A 12,481-nucleotide genomic window follows, 5' to 3' on the forward strand; every position below is an offset into this window, starting at 1 on the left:
AACATGGTTCATGAGTACCCCTTGCAGTTCTTGTTACATTAGTTCCCTAAAGACAGAGGTTGCAGAATGGAAAACCCAAAGTGATTTGGGGTAGTTTTATGGATTATTTATGAAAGATTATGGATTATTTACTATGTGCATTTATGAAGCTTGTTTTGTTTTTGTTTTCCTACTTTCAGGTGACAGCCTTATGTGCATCTGAGCAATAATAACAATAATAATAATAATAATAATAATAATAATAATAATAATAATAATAATGATAATGATAATAAAAAACTTTATTTATATATCACTTTTCAAAACAAAGCTACAAAATGCTTCCGAATACAAGATGGAAACAAATGGAAATAGAATGATTAAAAAGTTAAATCATCATTAGATAGGGAAATACATCACAAGGACATTAAAAAAGCCAAAACAATGGAAAACAGAAAATAAAAAGCATATATAAAAGGTTGTTAAATTTAGAACAACACAGAAGAAACACAGTGGAGGGACAGAAAAGTCCTGCTTATAAAAATGTGTCTTTAAACGATATTTTAAAGACCTGAACAAGCTTGCCAGTCGTATCTCCTTAGGAAGAAAGTTGCAAAGAAAGAGTGCCTTGACTGAAAAACGCTCAAGATTTTGGGTTGGCCAGCAAAGCCTTGGCTCAGGAGATCTGAAAGGTGGATTAGGCCTTTAAAAACAGCAATAAAATCTGAAAATCAATTCTGAAATTAATAGGTAACCAATGAAGATATCTTTTCTGTTGTTGGTTTTAATAAGAGGTCTGGGTGCTCAATTTTTGACAAGCTGTGTGAACTTTTCTGTCTCAAATAAGAGTGTAATGAAATTCAGTAATCTTACCTAGAGGAAATAACAGGATGTAAGAGTTCTTTTGGATAAGATTGATCTTATCTTACTAAATGTCTTGCATAAAATAAAACTGGACAACTATGCTAACATATTTTTCAAGCTAAGGTGACACTGACATTTTTATAATATTGGCTCCAGTTTATAGACGAGGAAATCAGATGTGTTGTACATGGATTAGACGCATTGGGGCCAATAGCTACCCCAGTTCTGTGCCGTTCAACAGTTATTGTCTTGGATACAGTCATTCAATACATTGAGGTTAAAATGTCATTGGGGTGAAAAGAGATCTACAGTTGTGTGTCATCTACATAGTTGTCAAAGGACAAAACATCCATAAAGCATATAGCTCCTGCTTCAGCTAAAAATAATTTCAGTGATGTTAGAACAAGAAGCTTTTAGGTTGAGTTTGTAGCCCAATATTGATTTGAATTAAGGCGTTGCTGTCTGTAACAGCTGTATGCTTATGCGGTCTGCATGTGTGCGTGTGGTTGGATGCAAACTGTAAATGTGTCATGTGCATGTCCAAAATTAGCATGTAGATGACTGAATGTGTTTTGAAATTATGGCGAGGTTCATGAGTATGTGTGGTTCCTGGCCAAATGTGTTTTCAGATCAGTGCAGGGTATGTGTGTGCATGCTTAGCTGTGTACGCTGTTGTGTTTTGGGAATATTATAGTGTCTGTTTTTCAGCACACCAGCGGGGGGCTAATGGAACAGCTTTGTTGGTTTAAAAGAATTACCAGCTTCCTCCGCCAGAATCAACTCATAATCTCTTTTACTGGCACCACTAGGCTCACTGCCATACCATTGACAGCACCTAGTAACGCAACACACATATACACACAAATGGTGATCAGCCAAACACCACTACAAGATGCTAACTCTCTTGTGAGAACTGACTTGATGAAAAGAGAGAGGTGGGAAAAAAGAACCGTATAACAACAACAAAATACCCGTAAGACAATAAAGAAAGGGACAGAGGTATGAGGTGAAGTGACAAAGAGAAAGGAGGACAACAGTGGAAGAGTGGGGGTGAGACAGGGAGAAAGCGCAAGAGATGAGAGCTGCAGGGTTATCAGTGCTTAACAGTTCCACCCTATATAATGTTGCACTGGACATCAAAGAAAGAGCTCCTTTTTGTTTCCAGGCTTTGGATATATCCCTTGTCGGAATGTGGTGTGTACACACACTCCAAGTTTAAAAGTGATGGTGGCAATGGCTGTCAAGAAAAACTGTCATCGAATGCTGGACAGATGAATAATGGGAATAATGGAAAACAGAAGAGTGGGAGTGAAAGAGAGCAAAAAAAAACCTACTGTTTTAATTGTACCATAGAACTGTATTAATGGTTTAATTAAAAAAAAAAATGCTGCTTGTACAGTTAGCTGAGCAGTTCTACATATGTATGTTCTACATCAATATGATTTTTTACAGCATTTATTGAGCCATATACACCACATATATTTTGTGACTTCACATATTGCCAGTGACAGATGATCTAAAAGATGCTAATGCAATCTTCTCAGGTGGACTCATAATCCACAATTTTCAGGGTCAAATTACAATTCTTTGTGTCATGCTTTTACTTTTAATTTTCTTTCCTACAAGTTCTGACCAGAAGTGAAACTTTTTATCTTTGCTTCTATGGTGCTGTTCCACTAGGTGCATTCACTGCTTTCAACCATGTTTCTTCTGCTTATAAATTAGTTAGAGCTTTTGTGGACAAATTGTGCTTTTACTTGTTTCATACAGAAAGGTGTGCTGTGCTGTATGTGAATTCTAAATTCTTCTGAAATCCAAATCATATAGTAAATTAAGATTATACTTAATTGTTCGTAAAATATTATGATAAAGATAAATATAAAAATAAATAAATTCCCCACTCGCCCCTGCGGGCGGTCAGTCCTTCAAGCTCGGGTCCTCTACCAGAGGCCTGGGAGCTTGAGGGTCCTGCGCAGTATCTTAGCTGTTCCCAGGACTGCGCTCTTCTGGACAGAGATCTCCGCTGTTGTTCCCGGGATCTGCTGGAGCCACTCGCCTAGCTTGGGAGTCACTGCACCTAGTGCTCCGATTACCACTGGGACCACCGTTACCTTCACCCTCCACATCTTCTCGAGCTCTTCTCTGAGCCCTTGGTATTTCTCCAGCTTCTCGTGTTCCTTCTTCCTGATGTTGCTGTCATTCGGAACCGCTACATCGATCACTACGGCCGTCTTCTCATGTTTGTCTACCACCACTATGTCCGATTGGTTAGCCACCACCATTTTGTCCGTCTGTATCTGGAAGTCCCACAGGATCTTAGCTCGGTCATTCTCCATCACCCTTGGGGACATTTCCCATTTTGACCTTGGGACTTCCAGGTTATACTCGGCACGGATGTCCTGTACACTATGCCGGCCACTTGGTTATGGCGTTCCATGTATGCCTTGCCTGCTAGCATCTTGCACCCTGCTGTTATGTGCTGGATTGTCTCTGGGGCATCTTTACACAGCCTGCACCTGGGGTCTTGCCTGGTGTGATAGACCCCAGCCTCCCGATTACCACTGGGACCACCGTCACCTTCACCCTCCACATCTTCTCGAGCTCTTCTCTGAGCCCTTGGTATTTCTCGAGCTATATATATATATATATATATATATTTATCTCCAATGTAAACGATTCTGGCAAGCAATAAACATTGGAAAGTTGTTATATCATGATGTTAGAATGATTTGTTTGTTTATATTGGCAATGAACAGGTAATTTGGTTAATTATTTTCTATTTTTGATTTAAATTATTTCCTTTGTTTGCCAGAAAGTTGAAGAAAAAGTTTTACCTTTCTATCCTGAGTAAGCGTATGTTCAAGGTTTACACTTTTTTTGTACTTAATTTACTGGATACAGCTTGTTATGGAAATATCTAAATTTATGAAAAATAAACAGCAATGTTTTGTGCGGCAGTGCTTAATTTCTTAAGGCACAGTGGCACACACAATACACACACACACAGAAACCCTTCTCATACTAGACTCATATATATACTTAACACACACACACACACACACACACACACTGAAGTAAAATGTTCCATCAAAGTACAAAAGTGGTGCGAGAAAAGGAGATGGAGGAAGAAAAAGGGAGAGGTCTGAGATCTGAGAAGAGAGGAGACGAGAACAATGGCTTTATGTCTTGACAAACACTTAGCCGAGGCCTTTAGACTAACACTTTGGAGCAGACATGTCTTCCTGCATACCAATAGCAAATACTGTCATTCCCCATCTAACTCAGAGGCTTTTGATGTTCTATTCACAGAGATAGAGAGAAGGGAGGTGAAGAAGGGGATATAGGTAGAGTGAGTGCAGTGAAAAGGAATGGGGGAAACATGACGGAATAAAAAAAGAGAAGGAAGGAAGGAATAGAGTTTGTTGAATTAGATAAGAGGGCCTATGATATTGCTCTCTAACAATTTCATGTTTTCTTTCCTTTCCCTTTGCTTTTCTCCTTCTGTCTCTTTTTACGTTTCGGACAATCTATAGATCATAGCAGTAAAAACAAGTTCCAAGTACAAGGGAGAAAGAGGAAATGGAGAATACACAATGGATCCCCCTCCATGGTGGTATGTAATTTCATGTATGTAATTTTTAAGACTGTTCTGCTTATAATTTGCTTCTTTTTTGCTACTGTTTTCACACATTAACTGTCCATCAATTTAGTGTCAACATTTAAACATTTAAAAACCGGTAGTTTGAATCGAGTTAAAGGTTTTCACATAACAGTGACATGCAAACGATCATGTCTGCACGCATATGCCATTTCCCTTACCAACTACATCTCTTATCTGCCAAAGTGCACAGACACTGGCAGGCACAAACAAACACACATACCCCACACACTTAATTACACACACATACACATGCATGCAACCTCCTCTGCAAGTTGATAAGTGTGTTAGGAGGCAGGGAGAAATTATTAATTATGAAGCTAATGGGCACCAGGCTGAGTTCTGCTTCATTAAGCTCTAACGGTTTGTGTGTGAATGTTTGTGTTTGTAAATGTGTGCATGAAAAAGTGAAGAAACTCATCTATATCAGAAGTTGTATCAAACCTACAGTGGGTGGACAAAAGAGCTGTTTGTTTTATCATCATCAGTTGTATATTGTATATCAGTTGTATATGCTTATTTGTCATAGGTAATTGGAGACTTTGAGGTCTGAAAGAAGGAACCTCAAAATACCCAAGATAATCAAGCTGGCATTTTGAGGCGGCTCTAAATCTGTCAGTAAAACCAACCACCATAACCATGCCACACATTAGTAAAAGGGTGCCAACCAATATGTTGCCATGCAGTGTTTGCACGCGTCGTGCAGTTGTAGTACAACTTTGCTTGCACCCAGTGTTGATTGTATTGCAGTTTGCTCCCATTCTGTTGCTTGGAGGGTTGTGCTGGCTACAGTATGATAAGTAAAACCAGCATTGACGTTAATCTGTCTCACTCCCACAAGAAAAGACAGATAAGAGTGGGGGAGAGGAGCAGAGGGAGGGTGAGACAGTGGAAAGAAATTTTGTCATGTTGAAGCTGAAGTTGAGTATGAATTGAAAGGCATGAGTCAAACTCCCCGTATCCTTGTGTGACAGCGTATGGCTGTCACATAACCATATGCTGTGATTTTTGCGTGTCTGGACACGTGTGTTTCCGTATAAATAGCTCTGATGGTAACATGAGCAGGGACCCGGGCTCAGTGGTTTTTCCCATTGATTAGATGGCTGGCTAATGCACAATCATCACCACCACTCATGCACATACACAGTAACACACACACACAAACTACTTTATTGCACTAATGAGACTTGGTTAAGACCCCCTAGGAACAACCAACAACCACTTTACCCCTGAGAGAGACATTGGGTGTGAGAGAAAGAAGGAGTGACTAAAAAACAGCTAAAAAGCAAAGGAAGAGTAAGGCAGATATAGAGAGCATGGAGGAAAAAGAACAAGATAGAAAAATGAAAGGACAGAGCATGACAGTATAAAAGCCATCCTGCCTTAATTTTTGTCTCAGTGTGTGTGTGTATATGTGTGTACGTGGTTAAGATGTCCCTGAGGGGTGTCCTCTTGCTGTCAATGTGTGTATCCCCATGTCTGGGTGTATGTGTGCGCTAGAATTACCCAGAATGCTTTAGCAATTGACTGGCTGGCTAATGGCGGTCTCTGTTTTCCTCTGATGGTCATTGACTAGGCCTTCTCATCAATACCTGTTTTTACAGCTATTCTAGTGATGTGTGTGTCTCTGTGTGTAGTAATTGTGGTTGTGTGGTTGTGCATGCTACTTATGAAAGAAATTACCCTTACTTGGGAACTCATGAGTTTCATAAAAGCACCACTTATGCCGCTTCTTCACATGTCTCTTGTTTGCTTTACCCTTGATCGATCGTGTCTATTTTTTAAGACCTTGTACAGACAGTGTTTGTGGAGATTAATACCATTTTATTGCAATGTTGGTTTTGAGAATCATAATTCTGAGACATAAATTTTAACTGATTGCAGATACTTGGTGTGAATTGGGTTTCTCAGAGGAAATTCTGTGTTGTAAGATTTAGCACAATTCCTCGATTTGCTGACATACACCACTGCTTGTTTTCAGCCTAAAATTAGATTTGATAAAACTGCACATTTTTTCCCACTCTTGGCTTTTTAGCCCTTGTTTTACAAGGTTAATGCGCCAGCAACACATGTGGCATGAAGAACAACTTGTGGCTTTCAACCAGGGAGGAAGTAATGTAAGTTCTATCAGGAAAAACAGGATGGATTATCTATCTTAAAGTTTGTTCCAGGATGTATGAATGAAGTATCATTTAAGAAGTTTAGATAGTGGCTCCTAATAAATGTCTTTTTAATGTAATTTTCTTTTATAGTTTTATTATTTCACTATATTTTTTATTAAAGCTTTAAAAAAATCTTTATCTGTTTTTATTTATTTATTCATGTACATGATTGGTTGTGTTTATTTTTATTTGTATATATGATATTTAAAGTCTGATGATGAGCATGATGATGAAGGCCACAAGCTGAAATGTACAATTAAACAAAGCGTTGCTGAAGCTTTAACTTCATCAGACTCTATACTTTTCTCCATGCATCTTGGAAGTAGGTGAAGTTGTTCCAGAAACCTCCACTCTGCCCTTTTAAAGGCAAGGTGCATCTGCTCTAATTACTCCTTGAAATCCTTAATAATAAAGTAGACATGTGAGAGTAGTGCTTGACTTTGATAAATAAATATTTAGGAGTTACCAATATAAAAAAGTTGTGGCCTCCAGACGTTTTTCATAGTGTTTTGAATAAAGATACATATATCAGTATGCACAATACTCTCCTCTGCTCTCGTGTCCTCCCCCTTAGTTTCCCTACCTGTGGGTTTTCTCCTCCTATTGTTCTCCCTTCAGTTTGGAAAGGATTTGGTCTCACAGACACACAGCAAGACTATCACCACTCCACCCAGGAGACCACTCATCTCTCCCTTCAACTCTCCCACTTCCCCCCACCTTCTTTTCCTCCCTCTATCCATCCATCTTTCCATCCATTGATTGCCACTATTCCTGGACTCCTGTCATCCCACTCTTAGTTCAACTCAAGTTTCCCTTCCCTTCCCACCACTCAGCTGTGTGTGTGTGTCCTAACCTCTGCATTTCATCCTGTTTTTTTGGCTGTCACAATTGATCAAGTATAAAATCTGCACTTGCATAGTAGTAAAAGTAATTACTTACACTTACTTGTTTTTCCATTAATGATAGAGCAAGACACTAATTTATTAAAATCAGTGAGTGATCCTTTTTTTGTCTACTCAAAAGACATGATTGGAGAACTTTGAACACAGTCACTATGTTGTTCTTTCTTTGAAATGTGACTCAATTCCACGCTCATTAGGAGCAACAGACGTCTTACTGCCTAGTCACCTCTAAGTGGCCCAAGTATTGACCATCTATAAGAAATGGTCAATTCTATGAGAAAAGCTGAGCTGATCAATAGGCTGATTACTCTGATAAGAGCGGAGCTCTCAGCTCATTCATTCAGTCATTCTGTCATTAAATTAATCATTCATTTTATTAATACAGATTTTTATGTAATGGATTTTTTTTGAAATGTTTATTTTCTCTTTTTAGGTTATTAGAGGCACAGATTGGAAAGATGACAGAATAAGGGGATAGATGGTTGGGAAACACAACATATGAGTAGGATCCCCAACAAGACTCAAGGAAGTCATTTCCAAGAGTCCAGCATCTTAAACCCTTTGGCCCCCACTGTGCCAACCATAATTTTTGTGCTTGGCACAGTCAGACAGAGACACACTTAAATATAAAAGGAAGCATATGTAGCATTTATTCACACATACTCATCTCCCTCTCTCACTTTCTCCAGTTCTCTTCATTTGGCACTTCCTAATGTGTGGAGGAATTTTTGAGCATCATCTTATTTCTGAATAGAAGTGTGAATCCTGAATGGATATTCATCGGTCAGAAAACTACAAATGTCTATTTCACAATCCCAGCCTTTGTCAGTTTGAATGTGACTGACAGTGGTGGATGGGTGAGTAGCGCAGATTTTGGATTGTTCTTGCCCTGTATTAAATTTTTCTCCTTTTTTTTCATCCTTCTATGTGCAATGTCAGGTAAAGTGTTCTCAGTAGCTTTTCTGATTGCTGTTAGACAAGTGTTTGGTGATGTTAACAGGTGGTATAAACAGATGACAGATTTTTGAAAGGATAGCATCCTCAGATGCCACTTCGATCTGGCAAGGAATAATAACAGTCGTGTTGGATAGCAGCGCTTCCTTAGAGTAGGTTCTGCTGGCCATAGGTTAGCACGGCAAAATACTTTTTTTTGCATCAGAAGTAAACAAACCTGGGGTTGAGTTATTGAAAAGTGAACACGATGGGTCAGATTTACTAAATGGTGCAAAATAATATGTCAACACAATCACCAAGTTTACAGGTGACTTACAAATTTTGCGCTTTTTTCTACATACAGGCGCAGTCCGTTAATTTCAGTATGACATGCCAAACCTTCCAACAGTACAAGTGTTACAAACTAAGAAAAGGTATTGACAAGCAGGACTGGCTTAACCTGTTAAAAGCATATAAATATAGGTCATAGCAGTATATGTTGAATGTAGGCCAACTGTTTGGCAGAAAGAATCATTAAAATTGAAACAGGATTCTATAATTGTAGCACTGTAAGCTATTCACACCCTTTTAACTTGTTTGACAGATGAATAATACTTACATTCCTTCTAAAAAAAAAAGTCCATGGGATGTGGGAAAGTAAGTAAAAAGTTATGGAGACAAAATACATATCTCACATCTGGTCAAAGTGTATGCAGCTGAATTTGTGTAGGTTCACCTGTGTGCACTGTCCATGGTCCTGAAATTATAACAGAATGAAATGATATTAAGAAAGTGTGTTTTTTAAAATGTAGACATGTAATTGCATTGATCACAACAAAACCATACGGCACCTTAAAACTATCCAATCAATTCAGAGGATAAAAAATAGTTTTACTCAGGCATTGGCAGTCTTTATTAAGACTGCCGATGTCTGATGTCCATCCAGACATTTCACTTTGAAGACATGGAAGAAATTTTTTTGCCATTGTTATTGGATGAATCCTTTTTGTTAGAGATTCCAGGTCATCTCTGAGTTAATTGAGCAAGTTTAGAATTCTGTGGCTTGGTAATTTATACTTTTTATCACATCTTTTTCTGGCGTTCCAAATAAATTAAATGAACATTACAGTTGCTCCTAAATCTGCAATCCCCCATCTGCACAGCAAAAACTAAACTGTTAAGCACAAAATATAAGACTTCCTTTTTTTGTCTTAAATATCGTTACCGTTAACAGTTAATTGTGTGTCACAAATGTTAGTATATCTGTTTGCTAGCTTAATTTTTATATTCCCCTCCCTGCATTGTGGGTATTGAGAAAAACACTCCCAGAAATGCATATGTAAGAGAGTCGGTTACAGAAAATCTCTGAGTTACCGCCTCTGACATCTTTTCAATTTGCTCGCTGTAATAAAGGCCAGCAGTTTTTTGTTTTGTTTTGTTTTTTAACCCAAAACCCTGTTTGGAGCAGCACAACACATTCATATGGCGCGAAGTTCACAACCTGATAAGGTGGCTTATATAAGAGGAATGTTAGTTAGCCTGTGTTCACATCGAAGTACTGATGTTGTCTATTTCTAACACAGTGTTAGAAAATGAGAAAAGTTGATACATTTTCCATAAACCTAAAATGGTGCATTTGAGGTGTAAGTATTATTATAGTTCCTGGACTGCACGTACCTTGAATGGCATCTGAATACATGACTGATGCTTGAATGCCTCGGCCAGTTCAAATTCTACTTGCAGCAAGTTAGGATGGTAGGCAGAGTCAGACTCACAGACAATAGCTCTTTGTATCTGCATAAAATGTGATTAGCCACTTACAATCATGAGAAGATATGAAGAAAGCACTTTCCACACATATTAAGGGTGGAAATAAGCATGTGGTCACTAATGAAGGATGGGGTATACTGTAGATGCTAATATCCAACATTCATAGTGATAGGAAGAACCATGTGCAAAAAGTATGATGCCCTTTACAACCCATCACCTGAACAAGTTTAGGGCAAATGAGAAGAAAAGTCTTTTAAATCCATGAAGGGGATGGCGAGTCAAGGTGGGCTGTTTTTGTTGTTGTTGTATATGTTCAGACTGAGACTGTGATAGGGATATACTTGTTCAAGTATTTCCCCTCAACCGTAAAAGGTTGATGGGGTATGGTTGTCACTGTGCTGGACGGGTGGGCAAGTTGGTTTGGATAACCAAGTTTGTGAATGTGATCTGAGAATGAGGCAACGTCGGAGTATCAAATTAATATCATACATGCATCTGCTAAAAATGTCAAACGAGTTTGAATCTCAGTGACTCTGACCTCAAGGTCAAGGTCAGGAGTCAAGTCAAAAATCTTATGAATGCAATAACTTGAGAATGAGGTGATGTAGGATTTTGAAATTGATATCAATGTCTAACTCTACTGAAACATGGTTTGTCTACTTATAATAAAAATGTACCAAATTAATACATCCAAATATTAGACTGAATTAGTGTGTTGCAATTACGTTTTGTTTTTTTAAATCGATCTGCCCACTACAGTGCAGTGTCTCAGGCACAAACGGAATAGCTGGGCTGGGTATGTGCAGACAATATCAAGAGCAACTAACATAGGCTATAGCAGTGAACAGCATAGAATCTGGTGTTTGTCAACCTTGTTCACACATAACTGTGAATGATCTGCTGTGCTTACTCTAAATAGTGCACAGAAATGCTGCCAGTCTTATAATACACTAGCAGAACCCCTGAGTAACTGTCATTGAGAGGTTTCATGTTACTGGGTCTATTTGTTTTTCTTGTTAACATGAAGGCGAAGTGTTTTGGCAAGCACAGGGTGAAGGGACAGAGAGGACACAGATATGGTCGGTAGCAGCAATGTTGAGAGAATGGAAGCTGTGGGGTCTTTTTTTATTTGTTTATATTGTTGTTTTACTTTGAAAGAAGTGGGAACGACCGTAATTTGCTCACTTTAAAGGTACTTCTTGCTTTTTATCCGGTCCTAAACTAAACCATTTGAATTCTAATACATGGTGTGCCTTCTACAAACCATGTTCCTTCACAATCTTACTTGTTCTACACGTGCTGCCTGATTTTACATGTGCCTGAACTCAGGCGAGTGAGGGAATTTGTTTTAGAAGTCTGGTAATTAGAGAGAGAGTGGCTGCCACAGTTGATTAATGCACACACAGAATGTGTGTAACAGTTTTTTTGAGACACTTTTTACTGGGGCCATGGACCATGGAGAAAGAGAGACAGAGGAACTAGAAAAAAAAGGGATCACCCTGTTAATTTCAATAATGTGTGTGTGTGTGTCTGCACAAACTTAGTCAGTGTTGCTGTTAAAATAGATAAAATATACCTAAAACTACAAATATCATTTGGCTGCTGTTTGAAAGGACGCAAAGACAACAAGCAGTACACAGTAAAATTCAACGCAGTTGCCTTTAAATGCTGTAAGATAAAGTGCTCTAGAGGAATTTTTAACCGTGTAGTGCACAGCTGAAGTCTCCTGTTTCTAACGCATATCAGAACGAGAGAACCTATTGTGATTTATTGCCTTAATTGATTTAATGTATTATTTGTTATAAATGAACTGATTGATTGCCTAAAAAATAAAATTTTACTGTTCAGTATTATTTAGGGAATATTTAAAGTGTGGGTGAAGATGGTGGTGTGATTATGTCTTATACATGTCTTTCAACATGCAGTGTGGAGAATGTAGGACAAACACTGCATCATTAACAGACCAATATGTAAAACCTAACAAAAAGGAGAGTGTTAATGTTCTAAATATTCCATGTCATTGGACCAAGTCCTCTGTGCCTGTATTAGTTTCCATGTATTTGCTCAAGCACTAGATTGAATGCACTTCCACATACCTCTATGGAAATTAAGTCATACACACATATAGTGGGACAATCAGGTCATTCCAAGGTAAAGGGACTTAGATATAGTGAAATATTCATACTTTAGATGTAGTGTGTGTGTGTGTGTGT

At 38.3% G+C, this 12,481-nt stretch overlaps 1 protein-coding gene across 4 annotated transcripts in view; it reads left to right on the forward strand.

Moving 5' to 3' along the window:
* The window catches only part of esrrga (estrogen-related receptor gamma a), a 156,839-nt gene that overhangs the window by 41,867 nt on the left and 102,491 nt on the right, over positions 1 to 12,481 (forward strand). For 2 of the 4 annotated variants that reach the window (XM_035910948.2, XM_087833853.1), the window contains exon 3: positions 4,377 to 4,470. The exons of 1 other annotated variant lie outside the window; for it this stretch is intronic. In XM_035910948.2, the coding sequence (XP_035766841.2) occupies positions 4,451 to 4,470 (20 nt within the window). In that variant the 5' untranslated portion in view covers positions 4,377 to 4,450. The remainder of the gene's footprint in view (positions 1 to 4,376; positions 4,471 to 12,481) is intronic. One more of the 4 variants, XM_035910921.2, reaches the window with a different exon arrangement.

Source organism: Neolamprologus brichardi, chromosome 1 (genome assembly GCF_056152115.1).
Source record: "Neolamprologus brichardi isolate AB-2024 chromosome 1, ASM5615211v1, whole genome shotgun sequence".
Lineage (NCBI taxonomy): Eukaryota > Metazoa > Chordata > Actinopteri > Cichliformes > Cichlidae > Neolamprologus > Neolamprologus brichardi.